General features: G+C 52.0%; 1 protein-coding gene across 1 annotated transcript in view; it reads left to right on the top strand.

Annotated features, from left to right (window-relative positions):
• LOC128326394 (shootin-1-like) overlaps window positions 1-27563 on the top strand; it is a 39085-nt gene that overhangs the window by 6706 nt on the left and 4816 nt on the right. Inside the window, exons 2-15 of the mRNA XM_053253134.1 lie at window positions 3028-3095; window positions 4194-4257; window positions 4803-4897; window positions 7250-7397; window positions 8882-8979; window positions 11206-11287; window positions 14132-14226; window positions 15049-15195; window positions 18175-18328; window positions 18989-19106; window positions 20331-20380; window positions 21984-22099; window positions 23805-23858; window positions 26668-26956. Of these exons, the coding sequence (XP_053109109.1) occupies window positions 3028-3095; window positions 4194-4257; window positions 4803-4897; window positions 7250-7397; window positions 8882-8979; window positions 11206-11287; window positions 14132-14226; window positions 15049-15195; window positions 18175-18328; window positions 18989-19106; window positions 20331-20380; window positions 21984-22099; window positions 23805-23858; window positions 26668-26956 (1578 nt within the window). The remainder of the gene's footprint in view (window positions 1-3027; window positions 3096-4193; window positions 4258-4802; window positions 4898-7249; window positions 7398-8881; window positions 8980-11205; window positions 11288-14131; window positions 14227-15048; window positions 15196-18174; window positions 18329-18988; window positions 19107-20330; window positions 20381-21983; window positions 22100-23804; window positions 23859-26667; window positions 26957-27563) is intronic.

Genomic DNA, 27563 nt, shown 5'->3' with positions numbered 1-27563 from the left:
CCTTCTTGGCTTGCTGGAGCCTACTCGAGTTCAGGCTTCAGGGAGGCCTACTCGGAGGCCTCTCTGGAAGCCCCGCCCACCCGCCAGTCAGCTGAGAGGAGGGGAGAGTTTGCAGGCTGCTTGGATCCTAGGCCTCCTGGAGGCAAGTGGCTGAGGGGCCCCCCTGGGGCTGGGCAGGTGGGCAATGGGGGTGGGGGTGGCAGGAACTGGTGTGGCACCCCCACGTGCCCTGCCTGCCCCCCCCGCCCCCGTTCCGCCTATGGTTGGGGTTGCCCACAGGAATTGGTTGGTATCTGATTCAGCAGGCAAAATCCCCTAAGGTGCGAGGGTGCAATCATTTCATATAAACCAGAAGGGGACGGAGTAGAACCAGGAGCAGAATGGACAGAAGCACCTGGCAGCTGTCAAAAAGGTCTAATTACAGCAAAGGAGATAGCAGGCGCCAATGCCAGTTAAGAGACTCGGCATACAGGTGCTTATATGCCAATGCCAGAAGCCTCTGAGCCAAGATGGGTGAGCTGGAGTGCTTGGTTGCTAATGAAAATGGAAACCTGGTGGAATGGTGAGAACCAGTGGGATACTGGTATTCCTGGATACAAACTCTACAGAAAGGATGGGGTGGGGTCAGATTGGGGGTGGAGTAGCTCTGTATGTTAAACAAGGGATCGTATCTAACAAGCTAGAAAACCTAGGAGGACCAGGGTCCTCCGCAGGATCATTACGGGTAACAATACGAGGACTAAAATGAAATATGTTACTAGGGATGTACTGTTGCCCTCTGGATCAAAACTCTGAGTTGTAGCTAGAGAAACAAATCAGAGAGGCGTCAAAGAGAGAGTTCTGTAATAACGGGTGATTGCCATTACCCTCACATTGACCAGGCAAATTCACATGCAGGTGCTGACAGACATGCTTCATAACTGTGCCTTAGAACAGTTAGTCATGGAACCAACCAGAGAAAAAGTGACCTTGGACTTAATCCTGAGTGGTGCCCAGGACCTGGTGCGAGATGTCAGAGTTGCAGAGCCATTGGGTAGCAGTGACCATAGTGTGATCCAATTCAGCATATATGCAAGCGGAGAATTGTCAAGGAAGTCCAACACAGATACGTTGGAATTCAGAAGAGGAAACTTCTCAAAAATGAGGGAACTGGTAAAAAAAGGAAAGGAGGGTCAAGTCACTCCAGAAAGCATGGAACTTATTCAAAACCACAATACTAGAAGCTCAGTTGGAATGTATACCAAGAAGGAGGAAAGGTACCACCAAGTTCAGGAGGATGCCAGCATGGCTAACAAGTAGAGTCAGGGAAGCTATAAAAGGGAAGAAGACTTTCTTCAGAAAATGAAGAGAACAGGAAGGAACATAAAATCTGGCAAAACAATACAAGGAGACAATAAGGGATGCAAAAAGAGAGTTTGAGGATCAAATAGCTAGAAGTGTCAAGGGAAATAACAAAAACTTCTTTAAATATATCAGAAGTAGAAAACCTGCCAGGGAGGTGGTTGGACCCTTAGATGATGAGGGTCTGAAAGGGATTGATTATGAAGGAGGATAAGGAGATTGCAGGGAAGCTGAATGAGTTCTTTGGATCTGACCTCACGGCGGAGGATACTGACCATATACCCTGTCTGGAACATAGGGAAAGCCCTGCTGGATCAGGCCCAAGGCCTATCTAGGCCAGCATTCTGCTTCACACAGTGGCCCACTAGATGCCTCTGAGAAGCCCACAAGCAAGAGGTGAGGGCATGCCCTCTCTCCTGCTGTTACTCCCCTGGAACTGGCAGTCAGAGGCATCCTGCCTCTGAGGCTGGAGATGGCCTGTAGCCCTCTAACTAGTAGCCGTTGATAGACCTCTCCTCCATGAAGTTATCCAAACCCCTCTTAAAGCCATCCAGGTTGTTGGCTGTCACCACATCTTGTGGCAGAGAATTCCACAAGTTGATTATGCATTGTGTGAAAAAGTACTTCCATTGGTTGGTCCTAGACCTCCTGGCCATCAATTTCATGGGATGACCCCTGGTTCTAGTGTTATGTGAGAGGGAGAAGAATTTCTCTCTATCCACTTTCTCCACTCCATGCATGATTTTATAGATCTCCATCATGTCTCCCCGCAGTCGTCTTTTTTCTAAACTAAATACCCCCAGGTGTTGTAGTCTTGACTCATAAGGAAGGTGCTCCAGGCCCCTGATCATCTTGGTTGCCCTCTTCTGCTCCTTTTCCAGTTCTACAGTGCCCTCCTTTAGATGTGGTGAACAGAACTGTACAAAGTACTCCAAATGTGTTCTGCATACATAATAACAAACATTTTTTAAAATCAGTTTAAGAAAGCCAGAGTGAACAGGAAGGTCTTCACTTGGCATCTAAAAGAACCAAGTGGAAAAACCAGGGGAGCCTCACTGGGGAGGCTCCTCCCCAGATTGGGTGCCACCACCGAAAAGGCCTTCTCCCTAGTACCAACCTGCCTCATTGGCAGCGGCACTCAGTCAGAGCAGGGCCTCTGAAGATCCGTCCAAGTTGGAACATATATGGGACCAGGGGTTCTCTCAGGAGCAGCTCCACACAGGAGATCTTTCCTGTTGGATAAGTGGGACCCTCACAAGACTGCAGGTGCTGCATCAGGCAATGAGTGTTCCAGAGAGAAGGGGGCCCCCAAGGGATCCAAATATTTCACAGCTAAACCCAGAGACCAATTGCCACCTTCACTAACTCTAGGGATGACCCAGATGACCCAGTTTACTGAGCCCTAGAGAGAGAGCCAGCACTGGTGCCAGAGGAGAAAGGGTAAGAATATGGGGCTTTCAAGCACAGAGCTACAATGCCTGGTGGAGAGAAGTGCCAGAATAATGGATACAATTTGTTAAAAGCATCTTCCCACTGGAATTCCTGGACATTTCATGTCCAGGATGACCCTTTCCCTGCGTCCTGTACAGGAGTTTCCATTCCTGGACTGTCCAGGCTAATCTTGTGCAACCCTACTCCAGGTGAACCGGTGCTTTGCGTGGCAACCTTCTCTGTGTTCCTTTGCAGCCATCTTAGAATCTGGCAGTGACACAGATTCGGAGAAGGAGGAGGAGGATGAAGAAGAAGAAGGCACGGTAAGTGGGCCCTCTCAGTTGCTCTTAAGTTCCCTGTGCAATCCATGTTCTGTTTCTGTAGCAATTCACATGTTACAAAAGTCATTCAATATGAAGCAAATTAATCCGGCTGGGATCTGGCATGTGGAGTCTGTTGCTTGCAAAGCCCAACGGTAGACTCAACCCATCCCTCACCACAGGCCGTGCTTGGACATGTATATGGAACAATGTACTTTGTAACCACCTTGGGGCAGGGACTTGTCTCTTTTGCTTGTATTATTCGGTGTAGAACTGTGCTGTGTAAATACATATACAAATAATACATATAATATTAACAAACCTTTGTTTCCTTGTTTCGACCTTCCCTTGTGCATGCCACTCTCCACACTCCCTATCCTAGGAGATAACCCATAAGAACTGCCCTTAAGAAAGCAAGCTTCCAGATCTCATGGAGAAATAATGCAATAAATGTGTGTGAGTTATGTGGAGACAGTCAGAGGCCTGGTTGTGATGCCCTTACAAACTTTGGCTCAATCAGGAGCGCCTCGTCCTAATGAGCTGGGGGAGGCAGGGGGGCCCCCAAAGAAGGCACAGATGCCTCTCCTTCCCAGCAGCTGTGCAGCTCTACCTGACGAATGGCCAGCCTGCGGGCACTGTGGCTCTTATGAAGGCAGGGGCGGGACGGGAGAGAGAGGAGCAACCCAAGATGCTGGGAAGGAGAGGCAGCTGTGCCTCCTTGGGTGCCCGCCCTGCCCCCAGCTCGTTAGGGAGAGCCACTCCGGGCGCAAATGAAGACATGCTGTCCCCAGCTGCTGGGCTGAGACCAGCGGTGGGGAAGCAAAGGTGGGGGGGAGGGTGCCCAGCCAAAGGGGCAACAGTAGTGCCTGCCTGCCTGCCTGCTCCTGTTCTCAGCTTCCATCCCTTCCCCTCGACACAAGTCTGAAGTTCTGGGGAAAGTACTGTGAAGGTTGCATTTAGCACTGCTTGCCTTCTTGGTGCAGAAGTCACCAGGAGGGTGTTTTCCAAGCCAAGGGCGTTGTTGACCCTCCTCTGTCGGATGAACTAGACTTGGGAAGATTGCAGACTGAAGCTCATGCCCTTCCTTCCTTCCTTCCTCAGGAGGAGGCTCTTCTCCAGGAGGAGGAGGAGGCCAAGGAGAAGCAACTAGCTGAATTTGAGCAGGGTAAGGCCCCCCGGCCCCTCCCTTGGCCCCACATGAGACGCTAAGCAGACCAAGTGGCCCTTCTGCCGGGAAGCCAGCCCATCTCGCTCAGGGTGCCCTGCACAGACCGGCAGCAGCTCTCTCCAGAGTTTCTGACGGGGGCCTTTCCCAGCCCTACCAGGAGATGCCACCAGGGACTGAACCGGGCACCTTCCGCATGCAAAGCAGGAGCCCTAACGCTGAGCTACGGCCCCATTCTAGGAAGCTGCCTCGTCTTGAGTCAGTCCATTGGTCCACCCAGCTCGGGGGAGTCATGCCCAGCCCTGCCTGCTGCCAGGGACTGAACCAGGAGCGTCTTCTTCAAGCGCAGCAGGGGGCCCTGCTCCATGCTTAAAAGGCTTGCTTCTAATGCAGGGGGCTTCCAGTCTGATGCTCAAGCCCCAAACCCAGAGAAAGCCATGCAAGAGCACCCCAGTGCTGCAGACGCCGTCCCTTGGGCTGGGCACCCTTCCCCACCAACCTGTGCCCCACACCCGGAAGGCCAACCTTCCCCTTTCCCTTCCCAGCTTCCCAGGCCCTGCTGGTAGAGCTATCGACCTTGGAGGAGCAGTATGAAATTGAGAAGTCCTGCCGGGAGCAGGCTGAAGCCTATGCCACTCAGGTGAGCTTGGTCTGGGTGAGGGGGGGTGCATGCTGGGGGGGGGGACACCTGCACTCTGATGGAGAACCAGGCAAGACTGGCTTCAAGGAAGACCTAAAACCTTCACTCTCATTGAAGGACAAAGAAACATGAAGCTAATCTTTGCCTCTCAGGGCTTGGGGGTTTGCTTGCCTCCAAAACGGCAGTCCCAACAATCACGGGATAAGGGGACAGGTTCACGTGTGGACCGGGAACAGGTTGAAGGACAGGAAACAGAGGGTGGGAATACATGGACAGTTCTCTAAATGGAGGGAAGTAAGAAGTGGGGTCTCCCATGTTTCTGGACTGGGACCAGTGCTCTTTAACTTGTTCATAAATGATCTAGAAGTAGGGGTAAGCAGCGAGGCGGCCAAATTTGCAGATGACATCAAACTATTTGGGGTAGTGAAATCCAAAACAGATTGTGAGGAGCTCCAAAAGGATCTCTCCTAACTGGGGGAGTGGGCGACAAAATAGCAAATGTGGTTCAGTGTTAGCAAATGTAAAGAGCTGCTTATTGGGCAAAAAAACCCCCGAACTTCACCTGTACACCAATGAGATCTGAGCTGTCGGTGACTGATCTGGAGAGGGATCTTGGGGTCATGGTTGTCAGCTCGTTGGAAGCTGTGAAAAAGGTCTGTTCCATGCTTGGGATCACTAGGAAGGGGACTGAAAATAAAACTGCTAATATTATAATGCCCTTATACAAATCTATGGTGCAGCCTCATTTGGAGTACTGTGTACAGTTCTGGTCACTATACTTCCAAAAAAGGAAATTATAGAACTGGAGAAGATGCAGAAGAGGGCAAGCAAGAGGATCAGGAGCCTAGAGCATCTTCCTTACGAGGCAAAGCTACATCTGGGGGTTTTTAGTTTAGAAAAAGATGACTGCAGGGAGACATGATAGAGGTCTATAAAATCATGCATGGTGTGGAGAAAATGGACAGAGAGAAACTCTTTTCCCTCTCACATAACTAGAACCAGGGGTCATCCCATGAAATTGATGGCCAGGAAATTTAGGACCGGCAAACGGAAGTACTTTTTCACACAACAGATAATCAACTTGTGGTATTCTCTGCCACAAGATGTGGTGACTGCCCCCAGCCTGGAGGCTGTACACACATGGTTTTTATTTCAAATCTCCTCGGGAATGGAGTGGGCCAGTCCACACATTAGCTGCGTTTACCCCGAAGTACCTGCAGGCTATCAGGGAGCAGTGCAGTCACGACTCTGTTCAGGTGTGGAGACTGACTGCCAGCAGCCCGTGTGCAGCGGCGGCAGCAGCCCCACTCACCCCGCCCCCAGCGTCTGATGTCAGACACGGGGGGCATGCATGGTCTGGCTCCCCGACCGAGCCCTGTGGCTCCATTCATGAGCTGGGAGTCAGGCCGGCCAGCCATTTAATTCCCGAAGGGGCCTTAAGGCAGGGAAGAGCCGCTCCTGGCTGCGCCGTGAACGCAGTGCCAGCCACTTACCTCCCGAAGGAGCCGCATTGATGTATCGGGGTACCCCGCTCGGGAGCTAAACCAGCACCTCTGTGTCTGACGTCAGTCGTGGGGGGTGTATCGGGGCCACAACACGCGGCCCCTGATTGTGCGTGGCCCGGGTTCTTTGAACCCATTCGCCCAATGGTGGCTTCGCCCCTGACTCTGTTTCCCCCTGTACTTCTCTGGTACAGGCAGAGAGGAGGAAGGCTTGACCCTCTCCGGTCCCATTCTACTCCCTCATTAAACTGCCACCCTGGAAGATGCTTGCAACCGCGGAAGGAAGAGCTTACAGGCGTGGTGTATTCTGGGTTAGTAGCAGCTACAGGGGAGGGAGTGCCAGAGCACATGCGAAAGCTACCTTGCTGAAGCTAAGCAGGGCTTGGTGTGTCCAGTGCCTGGATGGGAGACCTAGGAATGCCGCCTTATGGGGAAGAGGCCATAGCTCGGGGGCGGAGTCTCTGCTTGGCATGCAGAAGGTCCCAGGTTCAGTCCCTGGCAACATCTCCAGCTAGGGCTGAGAGACTCCTGCATGAATCTTTGGAGGAGCTGCTGCCAGTCAAGAGTAGAAAATACTGAGCTAGATGGACCAGCTTCCTATGAGGGCAATTTTGATCATGGGGAAGCATGAGGGATAGAATTAGACCTTTCTCCCCACCACAGCAGGGCTCCAATCCAAATCCAGCCCCCAGCTGTTGGGGCGGGGGCAAGAAAAAGATGCCAGAAGTCCCGGATCTCTCGTGTCATGCCTAGCATGGTGCTGAGTGTCTTGGCCATGATCCCAGGTGCCAGCAATCGCGATGCAGCACCTGGAGTGTTTCCCCTCCTTGTCCCTTCTCAATCCCCTCAGTTGAACATGGAGAATCAGAGGATGAAGCGCATCAGCGTGGCTTTGCTGCCTGTGCTTGGCCACCTCCCTGGAGACCTGGGCAACGGGGATGAGATCACCACGGAGCCGGGGCTGGATCCTGTGAGCCAGTATTTGCAACAAATCAAAGGTGAGTTGGGAGTCTCTTTGCCTCCTGCTAGAAGCCAAAGTCTAGAGAGGAGTCACAGATGGGAGGGAGGGAGAGCCCGGACTCCTGGCAAGGGCAAGGAATGGGCAGTGGCAAAGTGGTGCCCAAGCAGCATTTCTCTGGGCCTGGCAGCACACACTTGTATCAAAGGCCCCCTTCCTCCTCCCCACAAAAGGCCTTGTCTGCTTTGAAAACTGGAGGAGTGATTTGGATCCTTGAGCTTCTTTTATTATTATTATTATTATTACATTTTATATCCCGCTCTTCCTCCAAGGAGCCCAGAGCGGTGTACTCCATGCTTGAGTTTCTCTTTCAAAACAACCCTGTGAACTAGGTTAGACTGAGAGAGAAAGAAGTGACTGGCCCAGAGTCACCCAGCTAGTTTCATGGCTGAATGGGGATTTGAACTCCGGTCTCCCCGGTCCTAGTCCAGCACTCTAACCACTACCCCACGCTGGCTCTCGTAGTCTCGTTTCTCATAGTCTCGTAGTCTCTTTTAGTCTCATTGATTTACGCTCTTTGCATCCCTGGCTGCCTGGGATGGCATCAGGGCATGCGTCTCGTTTAGCTGGGCCCAAATGACAAGCGACTTTGAGGGACTTCTCCTGGGATCCAGTGGCTGGTCTTCTTCTCTGCATCCTGCACAGAGCCCAGATGCTAAACTCCTCTGCATGGTGTTCTGGGGACTGTCAACCCCGTCGGCAGCGTTGGCTCCTCCTGCTGTCCCTGGGACCTTAGCAGCCCTGGTGATTATGGGGCCTGTCTGTCCCTCCTGCTGCCAGATTCTGTTGGCTCTCCCTGCCTGTGCACAGGGAATGCCAGCAGGAATTGAAGGTGCTTGAAGATCTTGAGAGAGAGAGAGAACACAGGACGGATGGTGGCACATGGACATGCACAGGATGAGTGGTGACACGTGGCCTGCTGTCTCTCACATGACAAGAGTTTTCTGCACCTCTCTCTCCCTCCCTCCCCTCCCTCCCTCCCTCTGGGCCTGGGGGGGGGCCTCAGCGCCCTGCTCAGAAAGCTACTCGTTCTGTTCCGACATGGCTTCTGCCTGCCTCCAGCAAATCTCACTAGATACTGCGCGATCCAGATATCCTTTAGAGCAGGGCTTCCCCACCTTGGTTGGGACCCGAGATGATGCTGGACTTCGACTCCCATCATCACACAAATCACACCACACAAAAAGGCCACTGTGGCTGGAGATTGTGGGAGTTGCAGTCCAACAACATCTGGGTTGGGAATCCCTGCTGTACAGATACAGCAAAACAAGTTTGGGAAACCGAAACACCACAATACGTTGGCTCAAAGGTGGTCTGCAAAGTAGCCTCTCCTCTCCGCCCCCTTTCCTGGTGAAGGGCTCACACAGCCTGGACTGGGACCCTGCTAGATTTCCAGGCTGGCTCGAGGTAAGGACAGAGCTGTGTTTCCCATTCCTTCTTCCCTTTCACCTTCTCCACCCGCAGACCTTCAAGCCAAGGTTTTCCGGCTGCTGGATGAGAAGAAGGAGCTGACCATGCAAGTGAAGGAGGTCCAGAACCACGCCCAACAGCTCAGCGAACAGGTGGCCCCGAGGGGAGAATTTGAGTCAAGCCCTTATTGAGCAGAGAAAGCCAGTTTCATGAGAACAGAGCTCAGGGAGGCGATCTGGAGACAGTTGCTTACGGTCGAAAACAAGTAAAGCTTTTTTTGAAGAAGTTGCAAAGGTAGATAGAAAAGCCTGCACCTGGTACTAGCTAGCGCATGGTGGAAGGAAGAAGAAGAAGAAGAAGGGAATGTCCTCAGAATTGTTGGAGTTTGTAATTGTGTAGCCAAGCACCAAGAGGAAGCTGCCCACTTCAGTTATGAAGTAGTGCAAAGCCTTATTCATTGTTGCACTTATTCGAGAACATGCATGGAGATTGTACTGCAGTCAGTCTCCAGCTAAATAAGATTTATTGGTTAAGTACATTTGAGATAGGAAAGACCTATCCGAACTATGAGCTACATAATGAATAAGAGGGGAGAGAGAGAGAGAGATGCTCCCATCTGCTCTCCAAGAGGAAAGGAAGGAGGATTGACTCCCGACAGGAATTACCCGAGGAGTCAAGGCAGGGGTCACAGAGCAGAGGCAAGCAGGGACAGGTAAGGGGACCCTCACTCACTACCTCTACTCCCAATGCCCCTAGTGGTCACTAGGATAGTGGGTGCGAAAGTTTGATGCACTGGAACTCCATCTGCAACAAGAATATCAGTCTGCAATCTACCAATCAGGACAGACTCAGAGCAGAGATTGGCAGAGAGAAACGAGGGGGTGGTGTCCTCATGCCCCCAGCAGTCAGTAGGCGTTATGGGTGCTGAGAGCCGATGCCTATGGAGTCGCATCTCCAACACCCTTGGGAGGGAGGAGCCAGTAGGCCACAGGGGTTGGAGCAGATCTGGACCCAAGGGTGACTTGCACATTACAGGCCTCATGCTCGTCACACATATCCAGCCCCGAGGGCCTGGAGACCCAGTGAGTCTGTTCTTGCAGCCTGGAGGCAAATGCAGAAATGCAAGGCTAACACAGCATCCCAACAGCGCGTTTCTGCCCTCCAGACAGGGCTCTCCTTAGGGCATGGCAAGCAGGGCGACTGCCCCGGGCCCCGCTCTTTTAACCCCCATTAGAATTAACTGGAAGGGGGGCCCCACACGGGCTGATTTGTCTTGGGCCCCGCACCTCACCAGGACTCTCTAAAGACAGCCGTGACTCCAGAAGTAGGGATGTGCAAACAGATTCGACATCGAAAGTGTTCAACATCGTGCCTGTTTGGTTCGACGGTTCGGGGGCGAACTGAACCATTCCCTGTTTGGTCCGACCCCAGACCGAACACCCCCCAGCTGTTTGGGGGGTCCGGGGACTTTAAAAAAATATTATTTTTAAAAAATTTACTTACCCCCTTTGGGGGAGTTGTTGGAGGCGGCGGGCAGCTCAACGGAGGTTCCCCCTCCCCCTCCCAGCCTCCCTTACAGCCCAGACCGGCCCATTCAGGTCCTCAGCCCATTCGGGTCTTCCCCCTCCAGTGCAGTGGCCATTTTGGAGGCTGCCGCACCTACACAATAGGCCTCTGCATGGCCTGGAACCCCCGTGGACCACCCCTGCCCCCGCCGCCTCCAACAACTGCCCCAAGGGGGTAAATTTAAAAAAATAGGTTTTTAAAAAAGAAATTTCGCAAACCCCTCCTCTGGACCAAACTGAACCGGGGGGGTTGAGGGGGTGCTGGACCAAACTGGCCCAGTCTTGTTCGAGTCCGATCTGGACTCGAACTGAACTGGGCCAGCCAGTTCCATGCACACCCCTATCCAGAAGTGGTCTGTGTGACAAAAGGAGAGAGAGCAGCTCTAGGGCGTGTGGGGCCAGCTGAGAAGTGTGGAGCCCCAGCTTTCCCCTGAGCCAGCCAGACGGGAGAGAGTCGGGGATGGAGGAGAGAGCTCACTTGCTCTTTCTCCCCACCTTGCACCCCACCCCACCCCCCACTTCTCCCTTCAGGGAGGAGTATGAATGGGCACCCCATCAAGTCAGACATGGCAGGGTTGCTTCGAGGAGGAGAGGGGGGCATGTGACACCCCAGCCCCAAGAATTGGTGCCCCAGGTGACTGCCGAGGGCTACCGAGTGGACGGGCTGCCCCTGGAAGGAGGCCTCTTCCCTTGGGGAACTTGGGCACCTTTGAGCCTCTTTGGCCTTGAGTGAGCGTGGAGCCCCTTTGGGATGTGCTAGGAAATGCAAAGTATTTGTCGTGCTCTAAAACAAGAAATCTCCTTTGGGCCAAGCTAGAAGAGGAGCGCTCCGAGAACCAGTCTCTGCAGGCTGTGCTGGAGAAGAACCGGAAGGACCTGAGGAGGCTCAAGCAAGGTTGGTTGATGACGGGCTGGGGCAGAGGCCATCCTGATGAGCCAGGGGTGGGCACCAGACAAGGGGCAGCTGCCTCTGGTGCCTAGTAGCCCAGTTGCCCCATTTCTCCTCCTGCCCCCCGCCCATGTTGACAAGGCTGGTCACGCCTCACAAGAACTGTGTGAGCTGAGCCTGAGGAATGGCTAGTCTGAAGGCAAGGGGGCTTTTGTTAATGGGAGTGGGATGGGAGCAGCGGATGGAACGGGACTGCCAGGGACAGGGAGCAGAAGCAGCTGTGCCTCATTGGGTGCCCCCCCCCGCCCCGGCCTGTGAAGATGAGCCGCTGCTGGGAGAGCCCGGAGTGGGCTGGGAGGCTTGTCCTCATTCCACACATCTGCAGGACGGCAGGGCAGTCAGATCAGCCGAATCTCTGGCAAGGAATCCTGCAGACGGGACATGTTCTCCATGCATCATTCACCCCCTGGGGTGGCTCTGATGCGGAATGAGCAGAGAGCTCACCTTCCTTGCTGCAGGCCAAGGTGGGATGGCCTTTGCTTTGCTGGGAGGGGAGAAAACCATCCACGGTTTACACTGGTGCTGGACTGGGCTGGGCTGGGCTGGAGGTGTGGCCACAGAGCTGGGCTGGGAGGGGCTGAGAGCGCTGATGGGGTGTGAGCCAAGTCACAGCGGCTCCAGTGGCCAGGATGTGGAACAAGGGACCAGGCGGAAAGATGGCAGCCCATGGTCTGCTAGTGCCATGGTTCCCAAACCTGGGTCCCCAGTCAGATGTTGGTGGAATGCAACTCCCATCATCCCCGCCCAATGCCATTCTGCATGGAGATGATGGGAGTTGTAGTCCAACAGCATCTGGGGAACCAAGATTGCGAAGCCCTGCCCCGTGCCTGACCTGACCTGGAACAGGGCTCCCGGTGGCTTCTACAGACATTTAAAAAAAACAAACTTGCAGGACCCAGCAACACTTTAATGCCAAGCTGAGTTTGACCCTGAGAAGAACATTTAACCAGAGACCAGTCACACCTAGTCCTAACGAATTGGCCAGGTGGGGGCGGGTGTGTGTGTGTGTGTGTGTGTGTGTGTGTGTGTGTGCGCCCAGCAAGGTGCATCTGCCTCTGGTTCCTGGCAACTCCGTTTGCTCCTCCCTCTCCAATCCTGCCCTGCCTCAGCATTAATGAGAACCATTCTGCCAGCAGGTTGATAATTCATCAGGTAGAGCTGCATGGGCTCAGCTCTACCTGACAAAATCTGGCAAACCATGATGTGGATCCTGGACAACCCTTCTGGATGAGGCCCAAGGAATCCCCTCTAGTCCAGCACCTTGTCTCCCAGTGTGGCCCACCAGATGCCTCTGAGAAGCCCACAGGCAAGAGGGGAGGGCCCTCCCCCTCCCTCCTGCTGCTGTGGCGCCCCTGCAACTGGTCTACAGAGGGACCTTTCCTCTGAAACCTTGGATCCCCAGGTGTTGGACTACAACTCCCATCATACCCAGCCACAATGACCCTCGGCCATTGTGGCTGGGGATGATGGGAGTTGTAGTCCCAAACACAAGTTTGGGAAGTCCTGCCATATGCCAGAGGCTCACTTAATCCAGGTGTTACACCTTCACAGTTATGAGACCCTTTCTGTGCACTCCTGCTCTGTAACCTGAAAACAAACCCATTGTTGGGTCAGGGGATACAAATCTGAAAAACAGACCATGCAAGACTGAAGCCAGCTCTGATGTGGAAGGCCCAAAGTCTGTAACAGGTGCATCAGCCAACACTTCAAACATAAGATCTCCTTCCAAAACTTAAGCCTGGACAAACTGGCAAAAGTGACAGAAAGGGAAACTTCGGCAGGGAGGAAAGGAAATGTAGAGGCCTGAAAAAGATCAGTTATTCATGAACTAGATGAAACCTCCGTAATCAAAGGCAGTATACCTCTGAACTAGGGATGTGTACGAATCAAATTTTTTGATTCAATTAGAATTTGAATAGAATTCAAATAGAATTTTGAAATTTTGTTTTGAATTGATTCGAGCCTGTTTTGGTTCCTTTTTAACCAGTCAGGGGGACTGGATGGTTTTCTAAAGGTGCCAAATAGGCCTTGAATCAAATTTGAATCGGATTTTGAAAATTCAATTCGAATTTTAATCCAATTGCCTTTTTAAGGGGTGATTTGATTCAAATTTCAATCACTCAAATCACCCAGATTTGAATCAAATCGATTTGAACTTCCAGGAATTGGCATCAAGTGCCAGTTTAAACCATTGGAAGCAATCTGAGAGGTTTTCAAGGCTTGGTTTTGTGAAAAAAGAGAGCTGGAGCAGGAGAGCTGGTCTTGCGGCAGCAAGCAGGAATTGTCCCCTGTGCTAAACAGAGTCTGCCCTGGTTTGCATTTGGATGGGAGTCTACATGTGTGGGCAGGGCACTGGAAGAGATTCCCCCTTAGGAGATGGGGCTGCTCTGGGAAGAGCATCCACATGATTGCCTGCAGAAGGTTCCAAGTTCCCTCCCGGGCATCTCCAAGGTAGGGCTGAGAGAGACCTTGGAGAAGCCAGGGTAGACAGAGTGGGTAGGCAATCCTGAGTTGGACGGGCCAATGCTCTGACTCAGTAGAAGGCAGCCTCCTCTGTTCCTATGAAAAATATTGGGGGCAGAAAAGTCTCCAGAGCTCACCACCTCCATGAAAGGTCTGACCCAGCCAACTCGTTGCACTGACATGAAGCACTGGACCGACCCCGCCAAGGACCCGCGTGATTCTGAGCAGCTGGACTGGATTCTGGAGGCTGCAGTGAGCCTCCCGTCACACTCTCGTCTCTTGAGCACTGCCTGGGCCCTCAGGGGGTGTCCTTCTGTCACTCTGCAGTGTCCCTGCTGGTCACGGAGGAGTATGGGGAGGTCTCTCGGCAGCTGGATCTGGAGCAGGAGCTGAGGCAGCAAGCGGAGGCCTTTGCCCACCAGGTACACGTCTGAGTAGCCACAGCGGGGAGGAGGCCGGCACATGCCACCGGCTATCCAGCCCTGCTAACGGAGCAAAGAGGTGGCGCCTCGAGGCCATTCTCTTATATTAAGAAGCGGGGGGAGAGCAACTGGTCCTTTCCAGCCCCAGCACAGCATCCCTCTAGTGGCTGTCGCTGGTGACTACCTTATATTTCCTTTTTTATTGCAAGCCCTTTTGGGACAGGGAACCATCTTCATTCATTCATTCATTCATTTGTAAACCGCTTTGGAAACCTTTATTGAAAAGTGATATATAGGTAGTGGTAGTATTAGAGAGCAGGAGGCCTGGGGTCAGGCGAGGGGGCTTGGCTGGTTTCAGGAAGCATGAAAGCCGTGCAGAATCGTCCGTGCAAGTGCCCTCACATTACACTGGGAGTCAGCATGGCGTAGCGGTTAGAGTGCTGGACTGGGGAGATGTGAGTTCAAATCTCCGTTCAGCCATGAGACTCACTGGGTGGCTCTGGGCCAGTCGCTTCTCCATCAGCCTAGCCAACCTCAGAGGGTTGTTGTGAGGATGCGCATAACCACGTATACTGCTCTGGGCTCCTTGGAGGAAGGGTGGGAGAGAAATGTAAAAATCAAAGCAAACACATTGCAGAGAGCAGCCGCCGATCACGCACAGCTTCATGTGCTCCTTGGCTCCTCTGCACACACAGAGTCAAGGGGTCTGGATGCATGTGGTGGGACCCATTTCACAGCGGGCGACCCAGCTCTGGCCCTCTGACATCTCAGCGCTTGCCCTAACCACTGGGGTTCCCTCCCTCCCTCCCTCCTGGGTCGCAGATGCTGGTGAAGCAGAAGGTGGCCAATAGGCAGAGTATCATCCTGATGCAGAAGGTGGGGCCGGACCTTCAGCTCCTCCAAGCCCTAGAGGAGGTGGCCAAGACTACCAGGGCACTGGAGGAAGCCAAGCAGGAGCACCAGGCCAAGGTGAGTCTCCAGGACTTCCTGCCCAGGCACCTCAGCCGGAGGGGGGGGAGCAGGGGCGGGTGTTTGCAAAGTGGCCAAAGGATGAGAAGCAACTTGCACCTGCTGGAGCGGGCCCATTGCGGAAAGGGAGAAGCAGCAGGCCAATGGCCGGGCCCTCACAATCGTGCCCATGTGGGTAGCCAGCATCAAATCACGGCTGTGAGAAGCTGGCCCAAGTCTGCAGGGGACTGTCTTGTCTTTTGGACTCCGACTGGGCCAAGGTGATGACGAGGATGTCCTCTTCTTCAGGTACTTTTGGTCCTGGGCTCAGCCAGGGCCGGCCAGCCCATCTTGGAGTTTGGGATGGGAAACCAGTGCCACCTCATCGTCCACAGAGCTCCTGTAACCAAGCCTAGATATGGCGAGGAGAGCTGGTCTGGTGGTCGTAAGCCTGACTTGTCCCCTTAGCTAAGCAGGGTCCACCCTGGTTGCATATGAATGGGAGACTAGAAGTGTGAGCACTGCAAGATATTCCCCTCAGGGGATGGAGCCGCTGAGCAGAAGGTCCCACGTTCCCTCCCTGGCAGCATCTCCAAGATAAGGCTGAGAGAGATTCCTGCCTGCAGCCTTGGAGAAGCCTCTGCAAGTCTGTGGAGACAATATTGAGTTAGATAGACCAAGGGTCTGACTCAGTATATGGCAGCTTCCTGTGTTCCTAACTTTGATAGCATGGCACTCCTAATAGTAGTAGTCGTAGTAGTATGATGCCTAACACCTCCTTTCGGGCTATGTCAGGCTCTAAGGAGTCTGTGGGACTTTGCTTCTCATGATGATAAATTTGCTCTATTTGCTCTCCAGGCTGGAGGATAGTTAAGGCTTCTCTCATCCAGTGAATTGGAGACATGCCAAGTTTAGCTGCTTGGCTGATGCCAGGTCTTAAGGCAAGTTTCTCTCCCTGTTTCGCGGATATGGCACCTATTTGATTGATATCTGCCCCCGTGGAATGGGGGCTGAGTGGACAGGAACGTAGCTAACCAGGGCACCAGGGTTTCTCTACTAAGAGTTCCTGTTTCCAGGGTCACTGCTGGTGCTTCCGTGGCCCACCAAGCTTTCCTCTGGGCGGCCTCCGTCACTGAGGGCTGGCCACCGTCCACGGAAGCTTCGGAGTGACTGTAAATGACTGGTGCTGCTGGGCCTGGGGGTGTTTCTGCTTTGGAGTAAGCGACTTCTTCCACCCTTGCTGGCATGGCTGGATCTGGTAACCCCCCAAGGGACGTGCGGGAGGCGCTTCCCTCTGGCGTTGCCCTGGTTGCCCCAGTGCCCTGGCGCATGTCCAGAGGGAGAGGGAGAGGGAGAGGGCAGGAATGGAGCAAGCTGATGGGAGTTTCTGCTAGGAGCCTCCTTCCCTGGGTTAGCCGAAGGAGGGGGGGTTGAAATGGCGGGGGATGTTGAGAGAGCAGGGCATCTGAAAAGACGCCAGCTCCACTTCCAGCTGATCGGAAATGGCCGCTCTTTTATTCTCGTGCTCATGGCTGCTTGTGAGACGGGTTTGTTGGAGGAGAAAATCTGCCGCCTTCTTACTGGCATTTCTCTCCTTTTCTAACTGATTTATGCACTCGAGCAATTTACTGCATCGAGCGTCTAAAAGTTGGGTCAATGTTTTGGATTCTTCAAGTTTTTCTCGAGAAGCACTATTCTCATTTAATAAAAGATCTCTGATGGCTCCGACTTCGTGGAGGTGGATGCTAAGAGAGGTAACTTGTTCAGTGAGTTCTTTACCAAGACTCACGGCATCTCTTAAACCTGAACTGAAGGCATCTCTTTCTTTTGTGCATGCATTCAGTTTCTCTGATTCTTGCAACAAACTCTTCCTTTCATACCAAGACACATGCATCAATTTTCTAACTGACCAAAAGACCACAAGAAGGCTAAGAGTGAAGACAACCAGCAAAACTATTAAGCCAATCAAACCAAATTTTTTCCAAGAGTGCACCAAAGACTAAAAATGTTGAGTGGAGCCACGTCGAATCACACTTGAGAGCCCCTCCCCTCTGCTCTCGGGTTTTGTTTTCATGCAAGTTCACATGGCATGCCTCCACGTTTTCCTTCTCACCAATGGGGGGGAGGGAATGGGATTGCTAAAGAGCTACATCTGCATTTCAAAGACCGTATCCCTCTTATCATGCTAATGATTCTAAGTCAGTGCCTCTCCCTATTTGCTTTTCAGAAAAAGTTGCTTAAAACCAGCATTTTAAAAACCCGGAAATACCTCAAGATAAGCTAGAATTTGCAAGACAAAGCCCAACTTGTGTATGGAGTGGGTCCAAGGATCTCGAAAAGACTTCAAGCTAAATTTGGCTGGTGTGTGAACACACACACTCTCTCCTGAAGGAGATTCGGGGCTGAAGCCCTGTCTGTAAAGCCTCCAGGCTATGCTATTTTTGTAGCAGTGAATGTGGGGCTTCCATTTAGCTCTCATGGCCAATTGCTGCCAGTTGACCCAACCTCCATGGATGGTCACCTAAGCAGCTGTCACCCCATCATGTGGCAGTGAATTCCACAAGTTAATTGTATGAAGAAAGACTGTCTTTTGCCTGTCCTGAGTCTTCTGCCCATAAGTTTCATGGCATGACCCTGAGTGCTAGTCTCTCTCTCTCTCTGTCTCTGTCTCTCTCTCTCTTCCTCTCCACTTTCTCATAGGAAGCAGCCATATACTGTATCAGACCCTTGGTCCATCTAGCTCAATACTATCAACCCTGATTGGTGGCAGCAGCTTTCCGGGGTTTCAGACAGGGGTCTTTCCCTGCCTTACCTGGAAGTGCCAGGGATTGAACCTGGGACCTTCTGCAAGCACAGCAGGGGCTCTCCCACTGAGCTGCCATAGAGCTGCCCTTCTCCGCGAACTTGTATCATCGTGTCCACCCTCCTCTCCCAAGGGAAGGGGCTTTCCTTCGGGGCTTGGGCTTGCACACTTTTCTGACTCTTTTCTCTGGTCTCCAGGTGAAGGATCTGGAGACTCAGTTGGCAGAACGGCCCCTGCTGGGCGAACTGCATGACCTCCAGGCTGCTCTGGCCAAGGCCGAGGAGGAGAAAGCGTGCCTGGGAGAGCGACTTCTCCAAACCGAGGAGAGGAATGCAGCGTTGGAAGAGAGAGGTATGACACCCCGTAGAGGGAGCTGCCAGATTCCATCGGATGATAGGAGCACGTGAGACTGCCTGCTGCTAACTCAGACTACTGGTTCATCGAGCTCAGTAGTGTGGACTGCACGAGGGGTTCTCAACCTCGGGTCCCCGGATGCTGTTGGCTACAGCTCCTATCACCTCCTTGGCCATGGTGGCTGGGGGTGGTGGGAGTTGTAGTCCAACAACATCTGGGGACCCAGAGTTGGGAGCCCCCGGTCTACACTGGCTGGGAACAACTCTCCGGAGATTCAGGCAGAGAAGAGTCTTTCCCAGCCATCCCCGGAGATGCGGGGGGGGGGGCAGGGGCGTTGAAACAGGGACCTTTGGCATGCAAAGCTGGTGCCTCTCCACTGAGCCCCTCTGCAGCCATTGGTCCACCCATCTCAGTATTGTCTGCAGGGACCGGCAATGACTCTTCAGGGTCTGACCGTGGTCCTAGAGATGCCAGAGTTTGGAACAGGGGGGCCTTGTGCATGCAACGCTCCTAATCTGCCACTGAGCTACAGCTCCTGATTTCTCAGAAACTCTCCTGGGACATGATGCTTCACAAGTCCAGGGTGCTGCTGCAGTGATGGAAGACGGGGAGAACCTTAAAACCAGAGTTTCTGAAGCTGTGCTTTTCCTGTTGCAGTGAAATCACTGGAAGAGAAGGCAAAGGCCTCCGATCTGGAGGCAGCGGATCTGGGCCCTGTGGCTCCTCCCCCTCCTCCTCCCCTTCCCCCTCCACCCACCTCTTGGGCTCCAGTGGAGTAAGTGTCACATATCTACATATACAATATATAATGATGACTTTTTAAGACTGCAGAATTTGAGGACAGGTTATATAGGAAGCTGCCTTCTACCAAGTCAGGCCATTGGTCCATCTCGCTCAGTATGGTCTGCACATACTGGCAGCAGCTGCTCCTAAGTTGCGGACAGGAGATTCTCTCAGCCCTATCTTGGAGATGCTGCCAGGGAGGGAACTCGGAACCTTCTGCCTGCAAGCATGGAGGTGCTGTAGGGGATGTACTAAAAGGAATGACAGGGAGTGCCCACTCCCTGAAAAGCCCTGGTTCCTTCCAAAGGGCCATGGGCTGCATTGAATTCCATGCATTCCTATGACCCTTTGGAAGGAGGAACATGGGAAGCTGCCTTCTACTGAGTCAGACGGTCCATCTAGCTCAGTCTTGTCTACACAGACTGGCAACAGCTCTCCAAGGTTGCAGGCAGCAGGAATCATGTACACTACCACTGAGCTTTGGTCCTTTCCCTAAATCAACAAAGCTTCTGCTTATGAGCTTGTGATGGTCTAAGCAAATGAAATGAAGCCTTGGATGGGCTCCCTTTTCCTGGGTCCTGCTATTAACAGGTGAGGCGAGCCGGATTGAAACCATGCATACAGGATGACTCCTTGGCTACCAACAGCCAACTGGAGCATGCAGATGCCACAGCAGTCTTTGCTAAGGGGACTTATGATCTATGACAGGGACTTTTAGAGCTCAGTTGCATGATTGTTAAAGTCAGACGCTGCAGCACGTGCTGGACTGTTCCACAGGTCTGAATGCTCCTGCCCATATTTAAAAACAAAACTCCGTGAACATGGAAAATTAGCCTGTCAGAGAGAGGACGAGCCTAGAACCCTTTGCTCCAACCATCTGCTTTTCCTCTGAATAAGTTTGTTATCTGTAGTGGAGCAGTCGCACGTCCCCACCTCCACCCCTACCCCTGTGGCCTGAAGTGGTACAGTCCAGCAAGAGCTGCACCATTTGATTTTGTGAACTGTGCCATTTGGCACTTAAGAATAAGCGGTGGCAAACTTCAAGTGGCAGAAGAAAGAGAGAGCTTAGCAAAGCGGTTGTGAAGTGCTTGCCCAGGAAAGCTGCCGCTGCACCAGGGAACGGAGAGCCAACCATGGTGTGGGAGTTGGAACAGTCAAGATGACGAGAGCTAGTCAAGGTTCTGCCTTTCTCTCTTTACCTCTTCTACTTCTGCAGTCCCCTGTTGGCCATCAGACAGAGGAAGGCAGCATGCCAAGCAAAATGTGGTAAGTGGACGAGGAAGGGAGATTTGGAGGGGCCACCCAGGCACAGATCTTCCCTGCAGCTGTCTTAGCAGCCAGGCCAGCCAGGGCCAAAGAGGTCTCCATCCTCAGAAGCTGCCTCTTCTCCCACCCCACCCCCGCCCCCACTCTGCTGCTCCCCTGGAGATAATCTCCTGAGGTTCTGGGCCTCAGCATGTCTCTGGATTCTTCTGCCCCTGATCTCCCTAGATATAATTATCCATAGTAGCAGTAGGAGAAGAATAAGATGCCAGAAAAGCTTACACCATATGCAGAAGGATGGGAAATTGAAGTGGAGCAGGGAAGGAAAACAAGGGCAATATATAAGGTTGATCCTGCATATCCAAATGAAATTTGATGTGCATGTTCAGGATATAATTCTACACTTCAGGTTCAAATAGCAGTTCAACCCTCTCCCTCCCTCCACACCTTGGCATGCATTCACACAAAACCTAGATTCAAACAATTGTGCGTACAAGGCCTATATGTTTTCATTGTGCGATTCCTGTTTTATTTATTTTTCACAAGCTGCTTTTAAAAGCAGGATAAAAATACCACCCCTGCACACCTGGTTTTCAAGAGCAGGCAGCAGAAAAGATAGTAGCACTATGATTTATTAGTCAGCTGTGCGGGGTACAAGCAAAGCTAAGTATTTCCATAACTGCAAGGTATCTCCCCTGCAACTGCACTCCAGCACAGTGTTGAGCAGTGAGGTACTAGGGGGGGGGGGAATCAAACCCTAAGCCCCCAACACCGCATCATAGCCCCAGTTCAAACCACTCACCACCACCCCGTCCAAAAAAACCCCACCTGGGCGCTTTCCAGACTAGACCCTGCAACGGGGTCACAACAGATCTCGGAAGGGTGCTTCCACACTTCCTGTGTCGTGACATCGCAGTCCCTACGCGGACAGCAGGGTGCCGTTCACATTTCCAATGCCTTGTTGCAAATTTAATCACTGCGATATAGAGCTAGGATGTCATATATCTGGCATGAAAAAGTTGCTGGTTTGGGGTTTTTTTAGTTTCCATGAGACTGCTCCCCCTGCTGTTTACATTTCGAATGCGACTTGCCCGAATGGAGGCATTTTGCTGGAAAGCACCCTAGTCTGGAAAGCACCCTGCTATTAGCCACAGAGAGGGAGATTTGAAAACTTACCATACTTGTGCCCATATTATTGTTCTTCTTATTATTTATTTACATTTATATCCCACTCTTCCTCCAAGGAGCCCAGAGTGGTGTACTACATACTTAAGTTCCTCCTCACAACAACCCTGTGAAGTAGGTTAGGCTGAGAGAGAAGTGACTGGCCCAGAGTCACCCAACAAGTATCATGGCTGAATGGGGATTTGAACTCGGGTCTCCCCGGTCCTAGTCCAGCACCCTAAACACTACACCACGCTGGCTTTCTTCCAGAGTGTCCCTTCCCTCCCCCCTCTCCCACAGCTAATAGCAGATTTTATGAAGGCACCGACCAAGAAAGAATCGCCTTGTGATTGTTTCAATGGAAGGCGGTATAAAAAATATATCAATAAATACATACAACAAAGAGGGTGGAAATCACTGGCCCCCGTTTCCTTCTGGACAGATCCTTGCCTTGGCACTGATGACATGAAGTCCAAAGCAATGGAAGAAATGATGGCCCGGATCAAAGGCGGAGTGGTGCTGCGGCCAGCAAGGAGGGACGCTGGGGGCTTGTCCAAGGTAAACGGGCAGGCTAGCGGGGAGGGGTGGGCGGGCACGGAGCCAATGGGGCTGCAGTTCCTTGGCCCAAGCAAAGCCTGACTTGGGATGGGAACATATCTGAAGCCATAGGAGCTGACCCGCATCCGGATACCCCTAACGGCACTAACGTGCTTGTTCAAGACGGCATATTGTGTTTGTTTAGAGCAGGGGTGGCCAGCCTGAAGCTCTCCAGCAGCTGTGGGACTACAACTCCCATCATCCCCAGAGAGAGGAGAGCTGGTCTTGTGGTAAAAAGCATGACTTGTTGGTCGACAAAGAGGAGCACGTCCAGCTCCCAATCAAGGGAGGAGGCTTCTCCTGCCCAAATTCTGATCATGTGAGTAGAGATGTGCACGGAACCAGTTTGGAGAACCTTTATGGGCCTCCAACCCGGTTCAAATGGCGGGTGGTTCCACTGGTTCAAAGGTGGGGGGTGCATCTTTAAGGGCAGGGGAAGGTGCACTTACCCCTCCCTCCACCCCCACCCCTGCCGGCACTCCATTTTCTTAAAGTCCATCAGGGTAACAGTGTACCTCCCTGCCTCCCTGTTGCCCCCTTTTCTGGAAGTAACTGGAAGTATCTGACGTGCCTGTGTGCGCCAGGCTCAGGCATATGCACATTGCAGGGATGTACGCATATGGCACGCGCATGCACACCTGTGCCCGGTGCGCAGGATACTTCCAGTTACTTCCGGAAAAGGGGGCAATAGGGCGGCAGTGTTGGGAATTCTCTCTGGTAGGAGAATCCCTTTCTCATTATAGCAGAGTGCACAGAGACACAACACAGCGGTAGATTAGTTAGGCATGCGTGTGTGCTGAGAGTAAAGTAACTTGGAGCCAATTCATAGTTTCAAATCAATATATGAGGCATTTATTAAGGTACTCCATTCTAGATAGGAAAGTGAGGAGTTAGGATCTCTAATCTATCTATCTAGCTGGATGCAGATAGATTCTGCATCTTCTCTGCACACATGGTGCAGGGAGAGAGGCTTGCCATGTTGCAAGGTAGAAGGAACAGGAAGAGAAGGGAGAGGAAATGTCCCTGAGATTAGCAATCTACATACCAAAGGGACAGTGTCAGAGCAGTAGAGAAGGGATGACCAATGTCTTGACCCTCTAGCCCTCTGACTCACTAGTCTGTCCTCCTATGCCGCTGAGACAAGAGACAGGGCAAAGTCCTTAACTTCCAACAGGCAGGAAGGTACCAGAACTCCGGCGTGGGGATAGCGGAGGGGGGGTAAGTGCACCCTCCCCCACCCTTAAAGATGCACACCCCCGCCTTCGAACCACCCCTGCTCAGTTCCATGCACATCCCTACATGTGAGGTGAGCTGCACTCCATGAATACTGGAATACTCCAAAGAGTACTCCGTGAAGTGCCTTTAGAAGAGCATGCCGCCAGGAAGTGAACTCCCCACTCCCTCCCTGCCTTCCATGCTGTCAGCTTTTGCCCAAGATGCTGGACTCAGTTTGGTCCCCCTGAAGTGACTGGGTTGCTGCTGGTTTTTCGTTGATGCCGTGCATAAGGCTGCCTTGCTGAATTGCTCTGATACGGTTTGGTTGGTTTTATGATGATTGTGAACTGCCATGGAGGTCCTGTTTGGGGGAGCAGAGGATGTGGCAGAAATATTCCAATGCATACATAATCAAGACATACGTTGGCTTCTCCACCCATCTCTTCTCAAGGTACAGACTGCAAGCAAGCGCAGGAGCACCGCCATGGAGCTGCAGGGCCTCCTGGTAAGAAGAACAGGGCCGGCTCCAGCATTCAAGGGGCTCTGGACACACCGTTTTGCACAGAACTCAATGCGACTTTATTTATTAATGTTTTTATTTTATTCACCAAACTTATATACCGCCCAAACTTTCATCTCTGGGCAGTTAACATAAAACAATTAAAACAATATAAAAGTTAAAACAAATCAACAGTTTAAAATCAACCATAAAATTAAAACAGTCAATTTTAAAAAGCTGAGAAAGCTTGGGTGAAAAGATGGGTTTTCAGGTGTTTTTTTACAATTGCCAGAGACGCGAAGGATCGTATCTCAGCAGGGAGCGCATTCCACAATCTTGGGGCAGTGACCGAGAAGGCCCGTCTCTGTGTAGCCACCAAATGAGTTGGCGGTAACTGGAGACGGACCTCCTCAGATGACCTCAATGGGCGGTGGGGCTCGTAGTGAAGAAGACACTCTCTTAGATACCCAGGGCCTAAGCCGTTTAGGGTTTTATAAGTTATAAGTAGCACTTTGTATTTTGCCCGGAAACCTATTGGCAGCCAGTGTAACTCCATCAGCAAAGGAGTAATGTGGTCTCTCCGAGATGACCCAGAGACCAACCTGGCTGCCGCGTTCTGAACCAACTGAAGTTTCCAGACTACGTACAAAGGCAGCCCCACGTAGAGCACACTACAGAAGTCAAGTCTCAGTCTTCTCAATGAGTAATGAACAGGATTGCTCTGTAAATCCCTTGCTTTGTTTTATCAATTAAGTTGATTTAAAACATGAGGTCCCACATTTTTGAGACTAAGCCCTGATTCACACATGCAAGTTCACCACTGGAAGACTGCAGCATCCAGGGATGATGTGCATGTCTGAATGGGCCAACTTGGGGGTCTTGCACTATAGACAGACAGGGATTTCATATCACTTGAAACCAGTGGCGGACATCCAGACGAAGCTGTGCAGTGGAGGAAGTTGTATGGCCGTGTAGCTGTGCAAAGTCATGGAAAGACTGAAATTGTACTATTGCACCTTTGTGCAAAAGTTCCCTGCACAACACAGAAGACATGCCACAGGTTGTGCACCTTGTTGCACAAGCACAAACATTTTTGTGTTAATGCAAAACCAATCTGTCCTGTAAGGAGGGGCCACAGCTAAACAGGAGAGCATCTGCGGGCATGCAGAAGGTCCCAGGTTCTATCCTGGGCAGCATCTCCAGGAGCATTCCCAGACAGCAGGCATCACCATGGGATGAAGAGTGGTGAAGTACTGCCAGTTACGGATATTTCGGATTTGCCTAAAAAACCGACGCAAAAAGTGGAATTTTTTAAAACCCATACATAGATCAGGCTACGCTCCAATGACTTAAAGCTGGACGGTATGTGAACACACACTAGCTCTTCTGCGGTTACTCAAAGTTAAATTGCCATTTGGGGACACTCCAGGTTGGGCTGGGAGAGACCCCTGCCTGCCTGGAACCCTGAAGAGTCATTGCCAGTCAGTGCTGACAATACTAAGCTAGATGGACCAAGGGTCTGACTCTGTATAAGGCAGCTTCCTATGTCCCCAGGCTCCATACTTAGCACAACAGCCTTGTGCTAGGCCAGGGCAACACCTTTGTGCAAGCAGTATGGATGACGGCCACTGATTTCAGCCTTGCTCAGCTTTTCAGGGTCAGTTGACACATTCAGCTGCCAGGCGCTGAGTGTAGAGAAATCAAATGTGGTTCAGGCATGTGTTAAACAGCCCTGATATTCATTAGCGGAGCAAGCATGCCGTGTACGTGGATCCGGCATTTGCCTTGTCTGCCCTCACAGTGTGCGTTTTGGCTTATTTATTTTACTTATTATTTATTACATTTCTCTACCGCCTCATACTAATGTCTCATGGAAGTTTTTCACACCTGGCTTTGAGTTCGCATCTCCTCCGGAATGGAGGTGTGTGTTCACATATCGGCCAAATTTACCCCGAAGTCCCTGCAAGCTATCAGGGAGCACTTCACACACAATTTGGGTTTTTCGTCGTGCATTAGAGTGTAGCCCAAATTATATCCGGGGGTGTGTGTGTGGGGGGAATCCACTTTTTGCATTGGTTTTAAAAGGGCAGCTTCGTACTCGCAGTAGAGTCTCACAGAAAACCTGCAGTAAAGCTTGCTGTCTGGGAAAGCTCATGGTGGTTTACAAATAAACAACAAAACCAGAATTAAAACCATGCATTAAAACAGGTAAAAATGCAAACAACCATTTAAAATAACGGCAATAAAACCAGCTTACAGCTGTTCAAAGGCTTGGTGAAATAAATGAGTGCTCTTTTAAAACCTGCTAGAGGAAGGTTTTAGGAAACTATCAACAACAGGAAGCTTGTTCCAGAGCCTGAGGGCAGCTATAGAAAAGGCCCAGCCCTGAGTCGCTACCAGACGAGTTGCAGGCAGGCAGACCTCTCCCGGAGACCTTAATAAACGGTGGGGGTCCTGAAGCAGAAGGGGGCTCCCTTATTGATAGGTAACCACGGGCACTTTATGTTTTGCCCCGAAACGTATGGGCAGCCAGCGTGATGCTTTTCAAAGAGCAGCAATGCGGTCTGTTTGGGTTGCCCCGGAGGCAAGCCTAGCTGCCACATTTGGTGCCAGTTGCAGTTTCTGGACTTCGTATAAAGGCGGCCCCACATAGAGCCCCACACTGTTGGCATAAGACACTGGATGGATCTCTCCGAGGCACCAGCTCTCAACACAGACACCCCTCACGATCCTGACGAAGAGGTCAGTCCTTCTGCCTGCCGGCCTCCTCGGGCTCCTGGCCTCCTGGCTCATGGCACCTCTCTTCTGCGCTCAGGGCACCATGAAGAAGCCAGGCAGGAGAGCGAGCCGGCGCAAAGGCAGCCAGAAGCGCACCGACAACCAGCTGGAATCCATCCTGCAGCGACGGCGGCAGATGGTCGACTGCCCAGCCCTGCAGCAGCAGCAGCAGCAGCAGCCACCGGCCACGGCCAGAGCCCCCGGCCCAGCCACCCCAGATCGAGGGGCCAAGACAGGCGCCCAGCCCGCTCCAGAGGCTGAGCCCCTGAGGAACCCGCCACCGCCTAGCACACAATGCTCTGTGGGGCCCAGGGGAAGCCTCCCAGGTAGGAAGCAGCTTGCTGGAACTCTCTGCGCTCCCATTCCCCTTGTTTTCCGGTCCCTCTTCCCGGAGCATTTCCAGTCGGGGCTTTTAGCTCACGTCTCCGCCAGAATGGTGTTCTGGCGGAGTCAGAATTCAGTCAGATTCATGCCAAAGTCCGTGCAAGAGATTGGGGAGCACTGCACACACGACTTGGGGTTTTCATTGCATGTTAAGAGCCTAGCCCAATTTATGTCCAGGGTTTAAACAACCCACTTTTTGCGTCAGTTTTGCAGGGCAAATTCGAACTTACAGTAAAACCTTGCAGTAAACCCACAGTAAAGCCAGCTGTCTAGGAAAGCTCCTGGTAAATCATTGTCCATTTTTTGTCCCTAGTTTTGGGGAGGCCTTGTTACAATTTTGCTAGTATGAGATTGTCATCTAGGCCCTGGGAGTTGTCTTCTCTGCCTGTGCAACTGCAACAGTACTGAGGTTGCCAAATACCACTCTTTGCATTGTGCTCCTGCTTTATCTATAAGCTTTGTTTCTTTGTTTCCAAAGCCTTGATTTGGAGCCTGTTGCTCATTGGCCTGGGCCTGTGTCTAGACCGTGGTCCATTTGTTATGCTCACT

The sequence above is a fragment of the Hemicordylus capensis genome, chromosome 5 (genome assembly GCF_027244095.1).
Source record: "Hemicordylus capensis ecotype Gifberg chromosome 5, rHemCap1.1.pri, whole genome shotgun sequence".
NCBI classification, from domain to species: Eukaryota; Metazoa; Chordata; class Lepidosauria; order Squamata; family Cordylidae; genus Hemicordylus; species Hemicordylus capensis.
This window is presented reverse-complemented; position numbering and strand designations above follow the sequence as displayed.